This window comes from Lycorma delicatula, chromosome 13 (genome assembly GCF_047948215.1).
Source record: "Lycorma delicatula isolate Av1 chromosome 13, ASM4794821v1, whole genome shotgun sequence".
NCBI lineage: Eukaryota > Metazoa > Arthropoda > Insecta > Hemiptera > Fulgoridae > Lycorma > Lycorma delicatula.
Genome location: NC_134467.1, coordinates 3,459,286 through 3,479,354, shown reverse-complemented (window position 1 = coordinate 3,479,354; position 20,069 = coordinate 3,459,286). Strand labels below are relative to the sequence as shown.

Below are 20,069 nucleotides of genomic sequence, written 5' to 3'. Positions count from 1 at the left end.
AAATTTCTCGAAAATTATTAAGTTTTAAAAATATTGATTCAATTTTCGTTAACCTGCCGAGTATGAACCGCGTAAAGATAAGAGTTTCTTTTTTTATTCTCTTTCGTCTCCACTTTTCTAGGGCATTTTTCTATCTGACCATTTTATTCCCTATAGGTGTTCTTTTTCATGAAAAATATTAAGCGTTATTTAATTCCTATTTCTTTTAGATCCTTTTCAGTTTCTCGTCACCGATCTTCCTATTGTCAAAAAATAAATATTTTATATATATTTTTTCAATCTTTCTTCATCTATTTTCTGAAGGAGGCCGTAAAAGGTAACTCTTCCTTTCCTAATTTCATGACAAAAATCGTATATTTTAGAGCTTCATCTTATCACGTAATTCTCACTGTTTTTGATGATCGTTCAAAATATTTTTTTTAGAATTCTTTTTTTCTAATTCTTCTATTTTTCCTTTACGTTACATTACAAGTAATTTTCTGAGCCGCAAAGAACTTCTGATTTCACCGCTTAATTCAACGTTTTTAGATTTAATTCATCATCGAACGTTTTTAGATATTGATTTTTTAATTCGACATTTTTATAGCTGTAGAGCTACGTTGCAAGAAGGAAGTACGGTATCGGTCAAAAAATGAGGTACGGGTTTTTTTGCATTTCTCAAAGTTACATGACCCAAGATCCCAAACAAACAAAGAAAAATGCGGGTTCCTTCGTACTGGATAAATTGATTAAATCGTGTACAGAGATTCGAGTGTGTGTGTGTGTTCGGTGTTGGCCTCTAAATCACCTTAAATCTCCAGAACTACTGCACCGATTTTGACCAAACTTGGCCAGATTACTTCTCTATATCGGGCACTGATGTAATAAAATTTACAATTTAAAAAATCAAGGAGGTGAGGCTGTAGAACAAGGTCACTCTCGGTATTTTGAGACTTCGCCTAATTAAGGTCATATTTTTCTTAGGCGCATTGTTTAACAATTAACAAATAATATTTGCAAAAAAAAACATATTTTTACAAAATTGCACTCCCACCTCCAAAAATGCTCTAATTACTCCTATTTTGTGACGTCACAGGTGAGCGGTAGAATAAAATATTTAGTGTAAGAAAGTAACTCGATCTGGCTGGATTTCGAACTCGATCGCCCGGTTCACTCGGTACTTGGAGCGTTAAGTCTTGCTACTACACCGGTTTGCCGACTGTCACCGCTAGTACCGCCACACCCGCGCGAATTAAATACGGTATGCGTGCGCGCATTACTTAAAATCGTTGAATTAAATAAACGAAAAAATATTATGTTTGAATAAAATGATAAATATATTAAATTAAGTTGTACGCGTGCGTGTGGGTAAGCCGTGCAACAGAAACAATCCACAGCACTGTCTCATGACGCGTCCAAAGCCGCGTTCCGGGAAAATCCTACAACTGTGTTGTCAGCTTTTTTTTTTAATTGTATATTTTTTAATCGAATTTTTTTACGTTTCCTAGGCACAGTAGTCCGGTTGAGTCTAAAAAATTAATTTCAGGGCAATGTTAGGGGCGAGGGAGCCGATAAAAGTTTAAAAATATCGATTTCTTAATTAAAAAAATTTATTTAGTTTATTTTTATGTACTTTTATTTTTTTAACTGTATATGAATAAATAACTAATCGCAGGAAAGTATTACAACTTTGTTGTCGACTTTTTTCTTATATAGATTCCTAACTTACATAAATAATTTTTTTTCTGCTCTTATCTTGACCGCCTCTTTTTCATTTTTGTGACTGATGTTTTCTCCAATGTATTTAGGTTTTTTTCTTAATGTAACTTGTTTTGAGTACTTGAGGTCCATTTATCATTGGACACGAGTATACAATCTGTTGCTTCTTTTTCAAATGAAATCTGTAGACGTACATTATCTGCTGTTTTCATGTAATCTTACTTTAGCGTTTTCTAAATCTAAATGTATTATAATAAAATCATTTGTAAATAAATTCTTTAGTTCTTCCCGGTTTTATATATTTCTTGATGCCGTGTACTTCTTCACGCTTTTTCCATTCTCTAATAATTTTCTCTGAAGACCGGTGAGAAAGCAGTGAAGGTAGGTAATTCTCTTGTCTAACTTCAGTTACAATTTTGAAAGGTTAATCGCAAATTTAACCTTAAAAGGTTGTATTTATCTAGTTATTTTCAATGGTTTATTATCTGTCCAAATTCTTTTAAAATTTGTAAAAGAGAATCTTATTGACAGAATAAGTTTTTTGAAATCCACATAAATCGTTTGTACTTTTATATTAGCTAGTTTCAAATGTCTAATTATCCGCTTTAAATTAAAAATTTACACTAAACAAGATAATCGGTTTTTAAAACCTGCTTGATATTCTCCGATCAATTGAGAAATTTAACATTTTGAGAAGAGTTTTGGTAAAATTTTGTATTCTTCTGATAAGAGAAAAATTCATTTCCAGTTATTTATGTTTGTTTTACCTCCATTCTTATACAGAGGATGGATTAATGCCGATTTTCCAATCTTCTCAGATTTTGTCAAATACCCGCATTTTATCTTGATTTCACCACCTATTTCTCCGATAGTTTTTAAAATTTCTGCGATTATGTTACCTCCAAATTTATTTAATAATAATAAAAAATTATCGGTATTGAAATTATTTTTAATATTTAATATTAATTAATGTAGATTATACCATTCAAATTGTATATATATATATATTGTAGGACTTAGTCTAGGTTTAACGCACCAGGTACCGAGTTAACCGGGCTAGCGAGTTTGAGACCGACCCAGAACGGGTTACTTTTTTACACTTTAAATATTATTCATTTATTCAATTCTACCCTCACCTGTGACGTCACAACATTGAAGTCGACTGGAAAAGCTGTACCTCAGTGCTACATTAGCGCTCGTTGTGGTGACAGGATGTACTGAAGACGCAGTATGTTCACTTAGACAATAGTTTAGAGCATTTTTTGAGGTGGCAGTGCGATTTTGCTAAAATATATTTTTTTTGCAAATATTAATCGTTAACAAATGCGCCTAACAAAAATATGACCTTAGTTAGGCAAAATCTCGAGATACCGAGGGTGACTTTGTTCTACAGCCTCACCCCTCCGTGACATTTTAAGTTGAAAATTTAATTACATCGATGCCCGATATATAGAAGTAATCTGACCTAAGTTTGGTCAAAATCGGTTCAGTTTGGAGATATAAAATGATTTAGAAGCTAACACCGAACACAAACACCCACAAGCGCGCGTAAATATTAACATCGGGGGAAATTTCTACCCGGTTTTCCGGGTTCCTTAGTGTCAAAACGCGAAGATCCGGTGAAAATATCCGCATATGCCCGAATCGGGCCGATTACAATACTTTCCCTTTTACAGCTATAACTCGATATAGCTGTAACGCTATCTAGACGGGAAAGTAAAATGTAATGTTTTTGTTTTAATATTAAATTTAAAATTTTTACATCCAATTTTAGATGTAAAATTCGCCAATCGATAAGCTGAATCGAGAGAATAAAAAATTCCGAATGTTAATGTTCGTATGTACGTGTGTTCGGTATGAGCCTCTAAATCACTTTATATCTCAAAATTGGACCGATTTTGACCACACTCGGTCAGAATACTTCTGTTTATGAGGTATTGAGGCCATTAAGTTTTCAACTCAAGGGGGTGAGACCCTCACCAACTCGAGATTTCGCCTAATTAAAGTCTTATTTTTCTCAGTGACACCTGTTAACGATTAAAAAATAACAATATTTGCAAAAAAAAAAAATATTTTTACTCCAAAAAATGCTGTTGTAGTCTGCCTCTGTTGTGACGTCACAAGTGAGGGGTGGAATTAAATAAACGAATAGTATTTAAAGTGTAAAAAAGTAACTCGGTCTGGCCGGGTCTCGAACTCGAACGCCCGGTCGTCTCGGTACCTAGTGCGTTAAGCCCCGCGGCTACACCAGTCTGTCTACCGTACGAGCGAAATTTGTTCGGTGTAAATTGTGAAATTACAGTAGTTTTGTTAGTGCCGACTGTCGCCACTAGAATTGCCAAACCCAAGCGAATAAGGTACGGAATGCGCGCGCCCTTTAATTAGAATCGTTGAATTAAATAAATGAAAAACTATTATATTTAAATAACACGGTAAATATTTTAAAATAAGTTGTACGTGTCAGTCGTGCATCAGAAACAACCCACAGTTATAGGTCTTTCCCGGAACGCGGCTTTAGCCGTGTGACGGAAAGTACCGCAACTGTGTCGTCAGATTTTTTTTTAATTTTAAAACTCAAATAAAAAGATACGTTTAGAAATTAGAAATTTAACATTTTTTTGTAAACAAGGTTTCAAGATAGAAAAACGGGTTGTTAATTTTCTGTTGATATTCAGAAACATGAATCGTGCAGATCGACCGATATATGAAAATTAAAATATTAATTTATACCTGTTTTTATGAATGTATAATCTTGTTAAAAAAGAATAGACACTTATTCTTAAAAAATAACAAAATCCATCTCCACTAAATCGTTGTGTAAGTTCATCGTATCATTTTTCGATCGGTGACAACATCTTAGTCATCTATTCTACTTTTCTTTGAAGTCGATCTTATCGGCTTCAAAGAAATTAATGTAATACAATATGTAGTTTATTAAAGCATTTAATTCTGCGAATTCCCAACATTTTCACCAATTATAAAGTTCGCTTTGAATTATTTGTCCTTATATAGGCATTTTTTTCGTATTTCCATTTATTAATCGCTGCTGTTAGGGACGATTAATTCGTTCATCGTTCTAAAGAATTATTTGTTTATTTTGTCAAAGTTTTCGGTTCAATGATTCACAGACTATCGGATATTAATTTGATTTTCCTGTTATATGTAATACAGTATATGTACTAGTAAAGTATGCCGAACGGTAGAATTTTGTATGTCGGGTTTTTTTTCAAATCGTGACATTTCATGACCCACTCAAATAAAAAAAAAAACAAATTTCCTATTGAAAACCTCGGATTGGATGTTTGTACTCGTATGTCGGTCTGTTTATTGAAATAAAATAATAGTTATACGCTCCCACTGTCATCTCATTTTTTACTTATAATAAAATAAAAATATGGATACCTAATTCGGTTTAAAGTCGAAGTAAACAAACTGCGCGTACCAGTGAATATTTTACAAAAATTATACGTAATAACTTACTTAAATTTAAAATATAAATCGATAATTAAGACGCGTTAAATGATCGGTAAATATTTCTCGCCTTGTTCGGCACATCTGCTAACCCGTCGGTACTTTATTCAATTAAATTATTTATTTTCACGTAGTTTCCTTGAGTTATTTAAAAGTTATAAAATCGTCAATTGTCCAGTAACAGGAAAAGTTCAGTAATATTTTAGATTAAATTTCTACGATAATAAATAAGTAATAAATTGAATTCGGTTTTCGTCATCTGATTGCGAGAAACCCGTAGCGCTGTCAGTATTAAGAGATAAAACGGGAGGCTCAATTATGTTTTCCCGGTAACTTAGTTCAACGGCATCCGTTACATAATTTATACAATTTTCCTATTCCTGCTGGTCCCTTTTATCGATAGTTTTTAAGCGTAAGTTTTTAACTTCACATGTTTAAAAAGGAGTATTTTCGGACGAAACGTTTGATTTATCCCCGAATTAACTCGATCGGATCGAGTTCACAAAGATAGGGAGATAATCGAAGCGCGGTTTTACTTCCGGATCTTGTTAACTCGTCGATTTTATACGCGTTATAATTACTTTTAATACGCGAAACCCTTTGCGAAGATCGGACCTTAAGTTCATCATCTTCAAAAATCACTGCTTTTGAATTAAGTCTCATTTTGAAGCCGTTCTTTTTCCAAGAATGCGGCTGAAATTTTTTCTTTTTACTTGAATGAAAAGGGGGGTTGTCTAAGACGATAACCGAATTATCTTCCAGAGGAAGTAACACATCTCAAAACCGTTTCTAAATAAATAAATAAAAATCGTTATTTTTTTACGAATCTCGTTTTTATCGAAATCGTTACCTTTTTCTTCGATCGATTTGGGTTTTCTTTTTTTTAGGAAACCGTAATTCATCAGTAGATTCTTAATCCCAAATCAGGCTGTACAGTGAAGCAACAACTTCTACTTATGTTAGAAGTTTATTAACGACATCTGAAATCAACCCCGTCGGATTACTCTGTAATTCACTTTTGTAAACGTTTAGAATGATAAGTTTTTTCACACGATTTAAGGGCTTTTTGCGCGACCTATTTTTCGGAGGGTACGCCAGTAGTCGTGCACTATTATCAGTCGACTCGGTATCAGACGTGGTGTAAAAATAACGGTATAACTGAAGTCATACAGAAACAAATCTAGGAACACACTACATTCACGTACCAGTAAACTATTATATTGACTTTAAATTACGTTAGAGTAAATAAATAAGTAACAGAAACGTAAAATTTGAACGGGAGTACAAAAGAATGATCGTATGTTTTTTTTTAATCTCCGGGACCACCTTAGTTATCGCTTCAGAGGATGAGATGAATGACAAGTAGCGTGTAAAAATGCCGTGCCTTACCGGGATTTGAATCCGGGACCGCACGGCATTTTCTCACACGCTAAAAATCATTCATCTCATCCTCTTAAGCGATACCTAACGGTGTTCCCGGAGGTTAAAAAAAAGAAAAACATAAACGTTAGAGGTAATGAGAATAAGATAACATTTATGAACGTTTGATTACACGATTATTATATGACTAATTATACGGTGACTAGTGTTGTTTATTGAAACCCACCGTCGATCAAGCGGTAAACTCGTCGTCGCAAATCAACCGGTTTCGAAGTCGAGAGTTCTAAGGTTCAAATCCTAGTAAAAAGGCTTTTATACGGATTTGAATACTACATTGTAGATAGATACCGGTGTTCTTTGGCTGTCGGGTTTCAATTAACCGCACATCTCAGAAACGGTCGACCTGAGACTGTACAAGACTACTCTTCATTTACATTCGTAGATATGATCCTCTGAAGTAATACCTTTCGGTGGTTCGGGAAGCTAAACAGAAAAAGAGAGTTGTTTATAGGTACGGCCGCGTTGTGAATCGGCATCGATTCACGGGATTTGACTCGACGGAATCGTGACGAACTCGCTCACACAAACGAGTACTTTGTTTATTCTTTATTCTAAGCTAACCGTATACGGTATAATTAATTAGTAATAATAATAGTGCGTGTAATAATACGTAATACTACGTAGCCGGTGCTGATATACTATTCGGATATTACAGTAATTGTTTCATTACAACTGAAGTTACACGTATTTATTCACGTTTTATGTCTCCCCTTCAACCTGTTATTAATCATTTCATCTCGTAGAATCCCTTCACGTATACAATTTCTATTAAATAAACTACACAACGTTCATTGTAAACGAAATACACGCGCGCGCGTATTTCGTTTGTACACACACACAAACCATTATTATGTGTCATTTTATATTATAATCTATTATAAGAAAACAGACATTGTTTGAACTCCAGTAAGAACTCCTGATTTAATTTTATAGTAACTGAATTACAAACGTTCCCATTGTACGTATTCATATTATGCATTATTTGTGTGTGTGTGTGTGTGTGTGTGGTTTTTTTTGTTTGTTATGAAATATAAATACTAAATGGATCTTTCTGTCTGATTATTTTAATGTTAGGAACATGTCGTTATCTCTTTCATTCCTTACCCGTCTTTATTTCTGTGAGAATCCTTACTTTATGTATCCTCTTTTTTATCCTTTTAAGTTATCAAGATATCTTTTACTAAACCGTATCATTAAATATTTTAAAAACATGATTTCTAAATAATATGACGTAAAACAACCGTTTTATTTTACCGACTGTGTTTTACTTAATCGTAATTCTCCTGTGTAATACAATAAAAATTATTTTCTCGTCTCATTCTACGACTGCCACAATCATTTTAGCTACTTTTCTACTTACTTCGTGCGCGTGCACGCGCGCGCAACCGTAGGCTCGTTAGTTTTATTTATGTATTTTTAAATATATTTTATAAGACAATTTTATGTCTTAATCAACTAAAGTCGGTGGTATATCATTATTAAAATATAAAACATCGTACATTTTATTCCGATGTATAATTTTTGTTTTCTGATGTATGTAATTTGCGTTCATTAGTTTAAATTTTACGAATAACATTTTTCTTTTGAATTTATTACCTAGGACGTCATTTCTTTATATAAAATATTTTTATTATCTATTTCTGTCAAAATAAATTAATTCTACGATCAAAATAATCAATTCGTTACTATTTTAGCGCAAGATTTGCGTAAAATTTTATCATCAACAATTAAACAGAGCGTCTCATTTATACCATTTTTACCCGGTTTCAAACAAACAGTAGGCGGTTCTCTGTTCGACCCGTATATTAGAGAGTATCACGAAGTTCTTTCGGGACTTTCGTCTCTATTTTACTCTTGAAAATAACGGAAAAATTCGTATAAACATGTGTCCTAAAATACTTGCGTTGCGAGTAACGGCTAGTAAAAGATCTATTTTATACGGATTTCAGCTACGCCTCTGAAATGAGGTCGATGAGGTCGTATTAAAATTTTTAGGACGTTAATTAAGGATAGAATTAGCGACTTCTTATGGTTTTTTACCTGAAAAATTGAATAAAATAGGTTCCAGAATCGCATCTGCAGTAGTTTTTCAGAAATGTGAGGTGAAAACCCATAAATTGGGGTAAAACCCTGTTTTTTATGTTTGATAATAACTCTATTAAACGGGTAATACACACGTAAAACCTATAAATACAAAACTTGAAGAAATTTATTTCCGAAATATACGGTGTAAGATAAGTTCAATAAAACAAAGAAAAATTTGGAAAATTAGAATTTTCTTTAGAAACAGTACACCAGACCAAAGCGCATTATACGTACCGGTTTATAATAAACGTTAAAAAATTAGACCGCCATTTTCAGTACGTTTCTTGGTACGCTTCTGTACTGCTTTCGTTGCTGTTTTTGGTTCTACAGGGCTATCTTTATGTTGCTAAGCCGCATCTATAATGCGGACAATTAATTACTACGAGAATGTATTTTTTTGTATACGATATCTTTCATCCGTCTCCAGATGCAAAAATCTATAGATGTTAGATCAGGTGATCTTGGTACCCAGGAATGTGGAACTCCACGACGGATCCATTTCGCAGGGAAATGACGATTTAAGCTTGCGGAAACGGCCGGAGAAGCGGGGAGGCGCACCATCGTATTAGAATTATACTTTGCGTCTCAGCGATAGAGGAACAGCTTCAAGCAGCTGCGGCAATTCTTTGTAGAAATTACAAGCAGACCTCAAAATTTAAGCGGCCAGGTATTATTACGAACGGTCCAAAGAGGAAGAAAGCCGCACCGTACATTGACGCTAAATCGGGGTTGAAAATTGCCTCGCCCCGTTTTGTGAGACTTTACTTCCGCTTATGTATGCTCATCGCGTTAGTTGTTGACTCCATCTTGAGTGAAATTTGCCTCGTCGGTAATCAAAACCTACTTGTAGAACTCCAAGGGAAGCGGATCGTCTCCAGGGAGTAGATGTTGAACCGGCTGTCTATGTTGAGTATAAAACTTACTAAAGACGGTCAAAGCAGGAGCGATATAAAATGCCGAACGGCGCAGGCGAAACTAGCTTTCAGTCAAAAATATAATTTGCTTACATCAAAAATTAATTTAAACGTCGGGAAAACATCTTGTATACGGGTGAAAAGGGAAAAGAATAAAGTGAAATTTATTGAATTCCGAAACGTTCAGCTTTTTAATGTTTTATGAAACTTCCAATCGCATTCATTTAATCTTGTATACGAATATACTCAAATCTAGCAATGGCGTTGCGGGTCAGCAAATTTATTGTAAGAAATTTTTCTTCCGATTTCGGTCTGTTTCGGTTTTACTAAAAATCAAATTATTGTAAAAAAATTGCTGTCGTAAAACAAATCTCTTATAGGTTTGACGCAGTTTCGTTGAACCGGTAGAAAAAAAAATTACGCCACAATATTTGCATCGAATTTAATTCTATACAAGTAACGTCAACAAAAAATTTGATTTCTATTAAAAAAAAAAACGAGACAGACCGAAACGTGGCAGAAAAATATTTTATTGCAATTTTTAATACAAAGCCAGAATCTTTTTGTTATTGGAAAAATATAAAAATAACAATTTTTTATATTAAACAAAATTATTTTTCTTACTAAATTAATTTAACACGAATGAATGTTTAGCTATTTACGTAAATTTTTTCGAAGTTAAATTCTCTATAAATCTTATTTAAAAAAAAATTATTTACCGGAAACTGAACGAAGTTATTGTACGTGTTTTGCCACGCTAATTTTTGCTGTTTTGTAATAATTTTATCAAAAACGATTAAAAATTTAATTTCCAAGAAATTCGTTTTAGCTGTGGAACAAAGATTAAGGTGAAAATTTGCGCAAGCTATAAATTAAAAAAACGAAGATTTTCCTATCGATACTTATAATAATTTTTTCTTCATTTTCCGTTGTAGAACCTAACCCGAAATCCTTTTAATTTCTTAGCGAGCGGCTTTGTACATTCTAATGCAAAAAAAAAATTAATCTTAGTGGGAAAGTTAACACACGCATAGTTTTCGTATCTAGGGGTCAGAAAATTCCCATGAACTCTTTCAGATCAAAAGGGTTCCCCAAAATGATGTTTTCCGTACTATATCCCGATTTCAAGTTTACTTTTTTGCTAACTGGAGTTGCTTATTTGGATATGCTGGTCTTTCCTTAACCGTAAGACGGATCGATTTATTTGGTAACAAGACTCACTTTCATAACCGTGTACGGGATCGGTTAAACGACTTTTTCCGTTCCGGTGAATCGGTCGGTACGGATCCGATATACAACTCGTTTGCGGCACCCGATCTGATTCAGGTGATTTTTTCTTTTTCGGCTTTTATTAAGGAACTTTTTTATGCGGTTGTGCTACCTACCGATCTATTCGATTTGAGACCGCAGAATTGAAGCGACTGTCGCATTAATCGTTCTAGACGTGCCGGTTAAGTGCGGGATGAACTCTCCTATCGGTTTGACTTGTACCGCGACGAAAGCCGCTCGCATTACACGATTATCGGGAATAACTCTAAGAGAGTTATTCGTTATCGTAAGTCAAAGTTAAAAGATACTACATCTGATATTTTTTCCTGCACCCCCGTAGTTCTACTTCTGAATAAAATTTATTTCTGGAATTTAAGTTTAAATCCTAAATTATTCAACTTTATTAACCGGTTAATCTGATATAATAATAAATATTATATCAGATTAATAATAATTTGTCGGCGAGTTCAAATAATTATTAAAATCTTTATATGTATATTTTTCTTATATAAATTAAGCAAATTCTTTCTGAAATAATTTAAAATTATAAAATTTTATAATCGTTTGTATGTACGAAGGTCTGAAATGTATTCCAAAATGTTATCCCTCGTTACGTAAAGTCATATCGGACAGTAAAATATGTGCGTATAATTTTATTTTTAATAAAGAAAATTAATGAGCATGAAGAAGATAAATTGGGTTATATAAAAGCATTTACCGATAAATTACGGTATAAAAAGAAATCGGTAATAAAAAGAAGTAATGAATAGAAGATAGGGAAAAATGAATATTTCATAACGACGAGAAAAAAACTCTTTTCGTTGTATTTTGCATTTATTTTCTATTATAATACGGTATTTGTCAATTTATACGTACGTTAGTTAATATTATTATTATTATTAATTTTAAAGGTGAAATATATAAACAAAACACGCACGGACGCGCACACACATTGAACAGTTATAAAAAAAAAATTTAAATACAAAAGAAGAAAAATGAAAATGCCCTTTCTTTTCCTTTTTGTAGGGGCTGTTTTGTTTATTTTTTTATTTTTGTATTTCTTCTTTAAACGAAAGACAATGCAAAATGGTACTGGGTGGTCGCATAAATACCGATGCATTATATCTACTGTATGATGTATTTCGTATACAGAAAAAAACGTTTGTAACATTTATTAGCTTTTTTTTTACATTACAAAACAAACCGAAAAAAAAATTGAAAAAACAAAACCGCTTTAATGATAATTTATTTACTTTTATATCTGTTATTTAAAGTACATAGATATGTACCTCTTTCCTTTTTTATTTTTTATTTTTTTGAACTTCAATTCAAAAATATATGTTTTTATTTTATATACATTGTATTACTATCATTTAAATGAGTGTAATTTTCTACGCTAATAAATAAGAGAGAAAAAAGTAAAGAAATAATTCACGCTGTTAAAACAAAAGGATGAATTAGGATAATATCGATATTTAAATTATCGAGTGTAGGTTCATAAAAAATTATTATGTCGAACGAGTAATCGATAAATTATATGTGTGAACGCGAGCGTGTACACGATTACACTTAAATCTCTCGCCGTCTTATACTTGTACGTTAAGGGCGAAGATCGAGGGAGATTTAAAAAGGAGTAATGAAAAAGCGTCTTACCTTGTTACCAAACGTAAGGACGGTCGATGTCAAACGCATGGCTTTTAATTCCTTGTACGAAGTAAAGGAAATATTGTGAACACGAACGATTTCGGTTTTCAGATTTCAAAGGAAATATCCATTTTGACCATCCCCGAATCCATTTTAACTAGTTTCGGCGTGACGTGTGTACGTACGTATTTATTTCGCATAACTCAAAAACGATTAGCCGTAGAATGTTGACATTTTTGGTTTTAGGACTGTTGTAACATGTACTTGTAATCCTCCTCTTTTGATTGCAATCGACCGGACCAAAAGTGTCCAAAAAGGCCCAAAATCCAAAAAAATTGGATTTTTTACTTTTTTTTTTAACTGCTGTAATAACCCTTTTTCAACGATATATCACAAGCGGTACTTATTTTCATCATTCCAGAGTTACAGCCAAATAAAAGTTTAATTACTGAAATATTTGCCTCGTACAAGGGAAAAGTACATCGGTTCAAATCCGACTTCATATATTTTTTTTAAACTTTTTTTTAAATATATTGATTTATTAATAACTAGCTGACCTGGCAATGCTTTGCTATTGCTAGACTTAAGTGTGTATATATATATATATATATATATTAAACGGGCACAAATGAAAGTTTGATAAAACATAAAAAACTCAACATTACAAAATTTAACCTTTTCTTTTTTCCCTCTTTCATTCTTCCAATTTCACCCCATCCCATCTTTTCCTTCTTCGCAAAAATATTTCTTTTCACGTAACTAATAAATATTCTGAATATGAGCCAAATCGGACCGTAAATACAATTTTCCGAAATACCTTGACCCCAGCGTCACCTAGCGGATCCATTTAAAAAAAAAATATATATATCTTTTAATGTAACTAGTAGATATTCTGAATAGAAGCCAAATATTGAATATCAGCCGATCGATATTGTTTGCGACTGTCAAAAAAAAAATTGCTCTTTAATATAGGATAATTAAAGAGGGTACGGGTGACAATTTTGTATATAGTATAATTTTTTAAAGTTTTCTAAATTTATTTACATATATATATATATATATAGCGTACGACACTCCCGGTAACATAAGGATTCCAACGCGGTGTCATACATCTAAATCGGTTCGGCCGAGCAGCTACCATGGAACAAACATACGAGTACATAACCCTAAATACATTGAACTCCTACTTGGGCAGTCGTGAAATAAAATTAAGGGGTACATTTGATAACTTTTCAACCTGAAAAATTGAATAAAATAGATCGAAAGACTACATTTGTAGTAATTTTTTTTAGAAAATTATTACAAAATACACAAAACTGATACTAAAAACACTTCCTTTTTCATTTTGGACGTACTATAATTTCTTTCAATTGATAATAAAAAATTATAAAAAATTTAGTTCGGAGGAAATACATCGTAGTATCGTCGACTGAAGATGAAAAAAAGCTTTTTAAAAACGATTGAAATTCATTGTTTAAATTTATTTATTTTGAAATGTTTTGTTTAAGAAACAATCGGTTAACGTTTCTACATATTTTACAATATTGAAATAATTGTTGCTTCGGTTTAAAAATTATATTACAGTATTTTTCTGCCGCGTTTTGGATTTATTTTTAATAAAAATCATATTTCTTTGAGTTTTATTAATTTTCAGTTAACGTTATATAAGTTTGTCAAAATTAAATTCTCTGTAATTTTTGTTACAAAATTGTGTATCTTTACTAGAAATTTAACAAAGTTATTGTTAACCAATGCCAAAAAAATTGAGTTTTGCATTATCATTTTTTTTTTTCATTTGCCACAGAGTATCTTTAATTTGAGTTTTAAGAACGGCTTCGTTTTCGTGTTAAAATATCGTGTAAATTAGTCGAAGGGTCAGAGAAAATACGCGAAATTTTTATTTTCGAATTTTTACTTAGGCGGTGTAAAAACAAAATCTTTAACAAAATATACCATTTAAGTAGTTTATAAACTTTCAGCTAAACATTTTGCCGAATTTCTTCTCCACGCTCCTAAAATTGCAAGAATACAATTCTTTTGAAGCCGGAAATAGCAATGTTTTAGTACAATTTTTTTTAATGATATTGCTATATAAGCTTGAAGCTTGCGCGTGGCATATGGAAATTGAATTTTGTTGCGAATGAAAAATCCATGCCTGATCGGGGATTCGAACCCGGGACTTCCGGTGAAAGACCGAAACGCTATCGCTCCTCCACGGAGATCAGAGTGACTCTTTATCATACATTTTTGCATTTTTTTTAACGCGAGTACTCGACTCATAATACGCAAGTATTTTGATTAATTAATTGGAGATTGGTAAAATTTATTAAATCAAATATATTACTTGATTTTTCAAATATTCTATCCGAAAATAGTATTTTTTTCTTTTTTTATCGTACATATCCTATCCTACTAAACGGCATTTGTATGTGTGCCTGTGTGGGCGTCCCCCTTAGGTTAGCACCGGAATGTATCGATCAGTAGCGGAAAATTCCGATTCGTTAGTACAATGTCTCGTAGCGGTAAGGGGTACACTTGTATAATTATATATCGATATATATGCGAAATATATATCGAAGTTTTGGGAAAATTAGTTTTTTTTTAAGCAACCGTATTTTCGGACGAAAATCGACAATATTTCAAAAACGGTCGGTCGTAGCGCTTTAACAAATTTTTTCAACCCCCCCCCCCTCGGCGATACGCCATCTGCACCTTGTTGTACCCATCGGATGATAATATCTTCAAGCGCCCCAGGGGACCGTTCGGAAAATGGGGAGGAGGTGAGACGGGATTCCACCGTAATATGTCATCAACCACTCGTCCGATTTAAACGATTCAAACGGCGTTTATATCAGCAGATCAAGCGCTAACTGTTAAACGCATCGGGTACGCTCTTGATCGACTGGATCGACTGTTATCCGTAGATTAAATAGTTTAGCTCTATGTTTTTATTTCACTCGCCCGCCGTAAAACGTACCGATCCGTTCTTTCGCTAAATACGCTCAAACGTTTGCGCTATCGCAGCTGTAAAGTATAAACTTATAAAGACTAAAAAGCAGAAAAAAAAAATTAAACGTACTAAATAATTTTAGGTCAGTATCTTAGAACGAATTTGATGGTGACATGTAAGATTCCGTTAAAGTCATAGCGTCAAATTAAAAATTGGATGTTTTTGACAATTTTCTCGTTTGCGTGTTGAATGATGGGATCCATTCATCACGCATATGAAAATCGCCAAAAACATCCGATTTTTAATTTGACGCTATGACTTTCACATAATCTTACATGTCACCGTCAAAGCATGTTGTCAAATCCATTGTGAGATAACGTCCTAAAATTATTTTTTATATTTTAGTGCGTTTAATTTAATAGTGATATTTCAAAACATTTTTTACATATATTTTATTTATTTACGCGTTTGTTGTTCTTCATGAAATAATGAATTATAACCGTAAACTAGGCGCCGGAATGTACCGATCAGTAGCGGAAAATCCATATTCGTTAGTATCAATCTCTAGAGTTAAATTTCTAATTTAACTTTCGTCATATCAATTTTCATCGTTCAAGAAAAAATATTTTTACACTAGAGGTAAACAGTTTTGGACACCCGATAATCTCATTTCGAGATGACATCCTCCAGGGAACCCGCCCTCAGGCTACAGGGTGTGCCTAAGGCACGCCTCCTCAGCTAGTAAAATAATAATCATAATAAATAACCGCAATGCGATATTTGATTTTGTTTTACATCTTATATTATTCGCCTACTCTTAGTCGACTAAGTATAAATCTATACAACGACCTATCCTTGTATCGATTTATACAGGACTTGGGGGGACCCTACGCCTCTAGTTCGTTTTTACGGGCGATGGGAGTCCAAGCGCTCTCCAACCACGCGAATTTGAACCAATATTTGTTTCGTTTCCGCCTGGCAGCCGATGAGCTGTACGTCTGCGGGGAGGTCTATTCAAAAGAACACAAGATGTTCGACTGCCCGCTCTTGTGGCAGGGGGGGGCAGAACTCAGGCCATCCTGGAACTTAGTGGTCAAGGCGAAAATTGGCCGCTCACAAGCGGCGAGAGCCGTATTGTCGGACCGTGTGTCCTTGATGTCGTTGCTTTGTTCAACCGGCATCAGTAGTTTAAGGGATATAAGACTCCTACCGGTTGCCGTAGGAAGTTACCCTCTAGAAATAGCTGCCGTCGGTCAAATGTAGCTCTACGTACTGTAATATGGTGGACAGGTACTCGCCGGCATGACAGCGTGACAGCGAATTGCTGTCCTTGACGAAATAAATTTTAATTTATTGACAAGTCATTTTCGTATGTAGACGAGGTGCGCCTACCTATTTTAGTCGTATATGACAAGCGAGTGGTGTAGGGCACCACGCTTATTCCGCTCACGCAGTTAGGTAAGCTTTAGGAGCTAATTAGGATATTGCTCGCTAAACTGTTTTGAGGAACGGTAGCCGTTTGCGGTACGGACATTCGGTCTTATGCTTTACGGCGACCGAATGAGGGTCGTGTTGGGAGAAATGCCAGACAAACCAACTCTTATACCGTTCAATATTAGCAATATAATAGCGTTTTATGTAGGGCGCTTCTTGATCGTATACTAGCAGATTAAATACGACCGTGGAGTTACGCGTAGTTTAATATTTTACCGATACAAATTGATTTTAATTTATTTACGTTATTTTGTTTCAGGTAATAATAACTTTTCTGACGGTTCGCAAATGGATCAGAAATCATACCAGTGGTTTGGAGCAACAGTTAAAAGTTCGGGTGAAGATGGGCGTGTTGTGGTGAGTTTGTTTTACCGGTTTTTATTAAATAGTACTTTATATTTACTTAATTATAGGTACAGAATGAGGGTTAATTTATAATCGATTAAATTAATTTATGCTAATCTATAATCCTCATTGCGGATTGACTTCGCATTAGATTTAAAATATACGCGTGAAGGAATCTAACCGGTTTAGACTCAGACGGTTTGAAATACCTAATGGGAAATATTACATCTGTTTTTCTTCATTTGTAATACATTTCAGACGACAAGGTATTTGTGACCAAAGAAAATGTTTCTTTTTAAACACTTATAGATACGCTTGATTGAAAAAATAATTGTCTTTTATACGATAATCCTTCTTCTTTTTTTTGTCGTTATTTTTTAAACTTTTAGTTTATTTCAATAAAAGTCGTAAGATTTAATAGCAAATTCCGCAAAAGTATATCCCTTTGGTTCTTTTTCGTAATAGGATAATTTTAACATATCACGATAACTCGTTCGTATAATTTACACAACAAAATTAATAAAAGAATACATTTTTATGTGTTATTTAATTTCTAAACAATTTTTGAAATTGTCTTTTAAAATCACGTTCACTGTGATTTCCGTAGAAGTACAATTATCGCTTTCTCGATAACAGTTAAAAACTTGTAGCTGCGCAGCAGCTATAAAACAAAGCGAACGATAAAAATTTGGGAGGGATTTTTGAAAACATTGATATTTTAAGACCTCCTCTAATTGAAAAACGTAATAAAAACCCAAATAAAACTCGGGAAGAATTTACATTTATACGCATGTATGTATGCATGTGTCGGCCTGTATTTTGGTAAATATCTCCAGACTGCCTGAGATACGGCGAGAAAACGTCTTTTGATGGGCTTGAAGACTCTTGGCGACAAGGCCCAGGTGACAGTAACGTCCTTCAGGCCGGCCTTCGGCGATTCCCAGAAGATGACCGTGACGCTGCTCGTAAGCTCCACGACATAGCTAGAATCAGTATCGAGCATGCAGACGGGAGGAAGCGCTTTTCAAGCCGCTTCGCCCCCAAGTGGAAGGACCCGCACAGCTCGGCTCTTCAGAGTTACTTTAGTTCCTTTTAAAGTTATTTTAAACCAAACATAATAGTATTTTTTTCAACCCCGATCTATTGTCTTTCCCCCCGATCTATTGACCTAGATTTTTTGAGAACTACTAAATATATTCTGGGATATATTATTTTTATATTTTCAGATCAGATTTCATATAACGCCACTAATTTACCGCTTAATTTGGATCTCAAGAATTACAATGCGGCTTAATTTTACTGAAGTGAAAAAATTGGACGAAATCTTTCGCTAACGTAATGTTACCGAGAATATGTTTATATGAACTTTCATCTTTATTTTCACCAGTTGAACATATCCTGAAAGTTTGTTTCATTCTTCGCGAATCACTCTCTCTCTATCTCTCTCTCTCTCTCTCTGTGTGTGCGCGTGTGTTCAGTTTTTCAGCAGATTTAAATGAAAAAAAAAAGATAGCACCTTTTGCAACTCTATTATTTTCTTGACACCGTTAATCATAATTTATCATTATTATTATTTGTGAAATAGTTCTCTCCGTTAATGATTAACTCAGTCATTTAAGACAGGTGACGTTTAATGTAATTTTATACAATAACTTTATAATAATAATAATAAAAGTAATAAATAAATCCATTTGAAATCATTTGTCACTGTCTTATGAAAATATAGCTTAGCTTATTTTAGCCAGGACTTTATTTTACGTCCCATATATATATATATATATATATCTTATAAACTTCGCGACGTGAAAGAACATAATTATATGAAACGTGAAAGCTTGCTGGTATATATGTTTTGACTTATTATTATTATTTTGACGCTGAAATATAATTAAGAATAAACGGAATAACGGATGGATAATTATGGCCGGTGTTTCTGTTATTATGTCCGTTGGATGTGTAATATTGTAAGAGGATATCTCTGTTTTATGTTGTCCAGATTTTCTAAGATTAATGACTTAACAACTCCCCCTACTGCAATTTTATTATATATGATTAAATTTCTACTTTTATTTAATTTGCAATCAAGAAAACAAAAATCGGCTCGTTTTGATATGAAATTATATTTATATATAGGAATTTTAGAACGTTCTAAACGTATAAAAAAAAATCTGACAAAGATTGTAAAAGTTATACCGGCAACGCCGGTCCGATCATTGTGCAACACTTATACCGTTGCAAATATTTTCCGTCTACGCCTAAAATTATTGGCAATTCAATCGTTCATTTTAATGAAGTATCGTCTTATTGTGAAAGAATTAGATAACTCATGTCACAAAGAAATTTTTTATCTATATAGATTTTTTAATTTAACAAATTAGACATCATCTTATAAAACTGAATAAAAAGTAAAACAATTTTTGAAAAATTTCCTTTAAGTGTTAGTAAATTGGAAAACTAGTAATATTTTTTGATTTGTATTTTTATTTAATAATATTAAAAAAGGGGGGTTTGGGGAAGCTTCCAAATTCAGAAAACTATTTTCATGACTCTCAAGTATTTTAAAATCAGTATTAGATAAATTAAAACTAAAAAAACAAAAAATGGATTTTTCTGAAATTGGGAACCCCAAAATCAAGGGGACTATTTTAATGACTTAATTTTTCCGTTAAATTAGTGTTAATAATATCGAAATCCTTCCAATTTTTTTTTTTTTTTATTGGGGTTCCCTGCGTTAAAAGGAGGCTTTTTTCTGCCTTTTA

At 33.2% G+C, this 20,069-nt stretch overlaps 1 protein-coding gene across 3 annotated transcripts in view; it reads left to right on the top strand.

Moving 5' to 3' along the window:
• Positions 1-20,069, top strand: part of LOC142333690 (uncharacterized) — a 492,609-nt gene that overhangs the window by 256,151 nt on the left and 216,389 nt on the right. For all 3 annotated transcript variants that reach the window (XM_075381116.1, XM_075381117.1, XM_075381115.1), the window contains exon 3: positions 17,225-17,322. In XM_075381116.1, the coding sequence (XP_075237231.1) occupies positions 17,225-17,322 (98 nt within the window). The remainder of the gene's footprint in view (positions 1-17,224; positions 17,323-20,069) is intronic.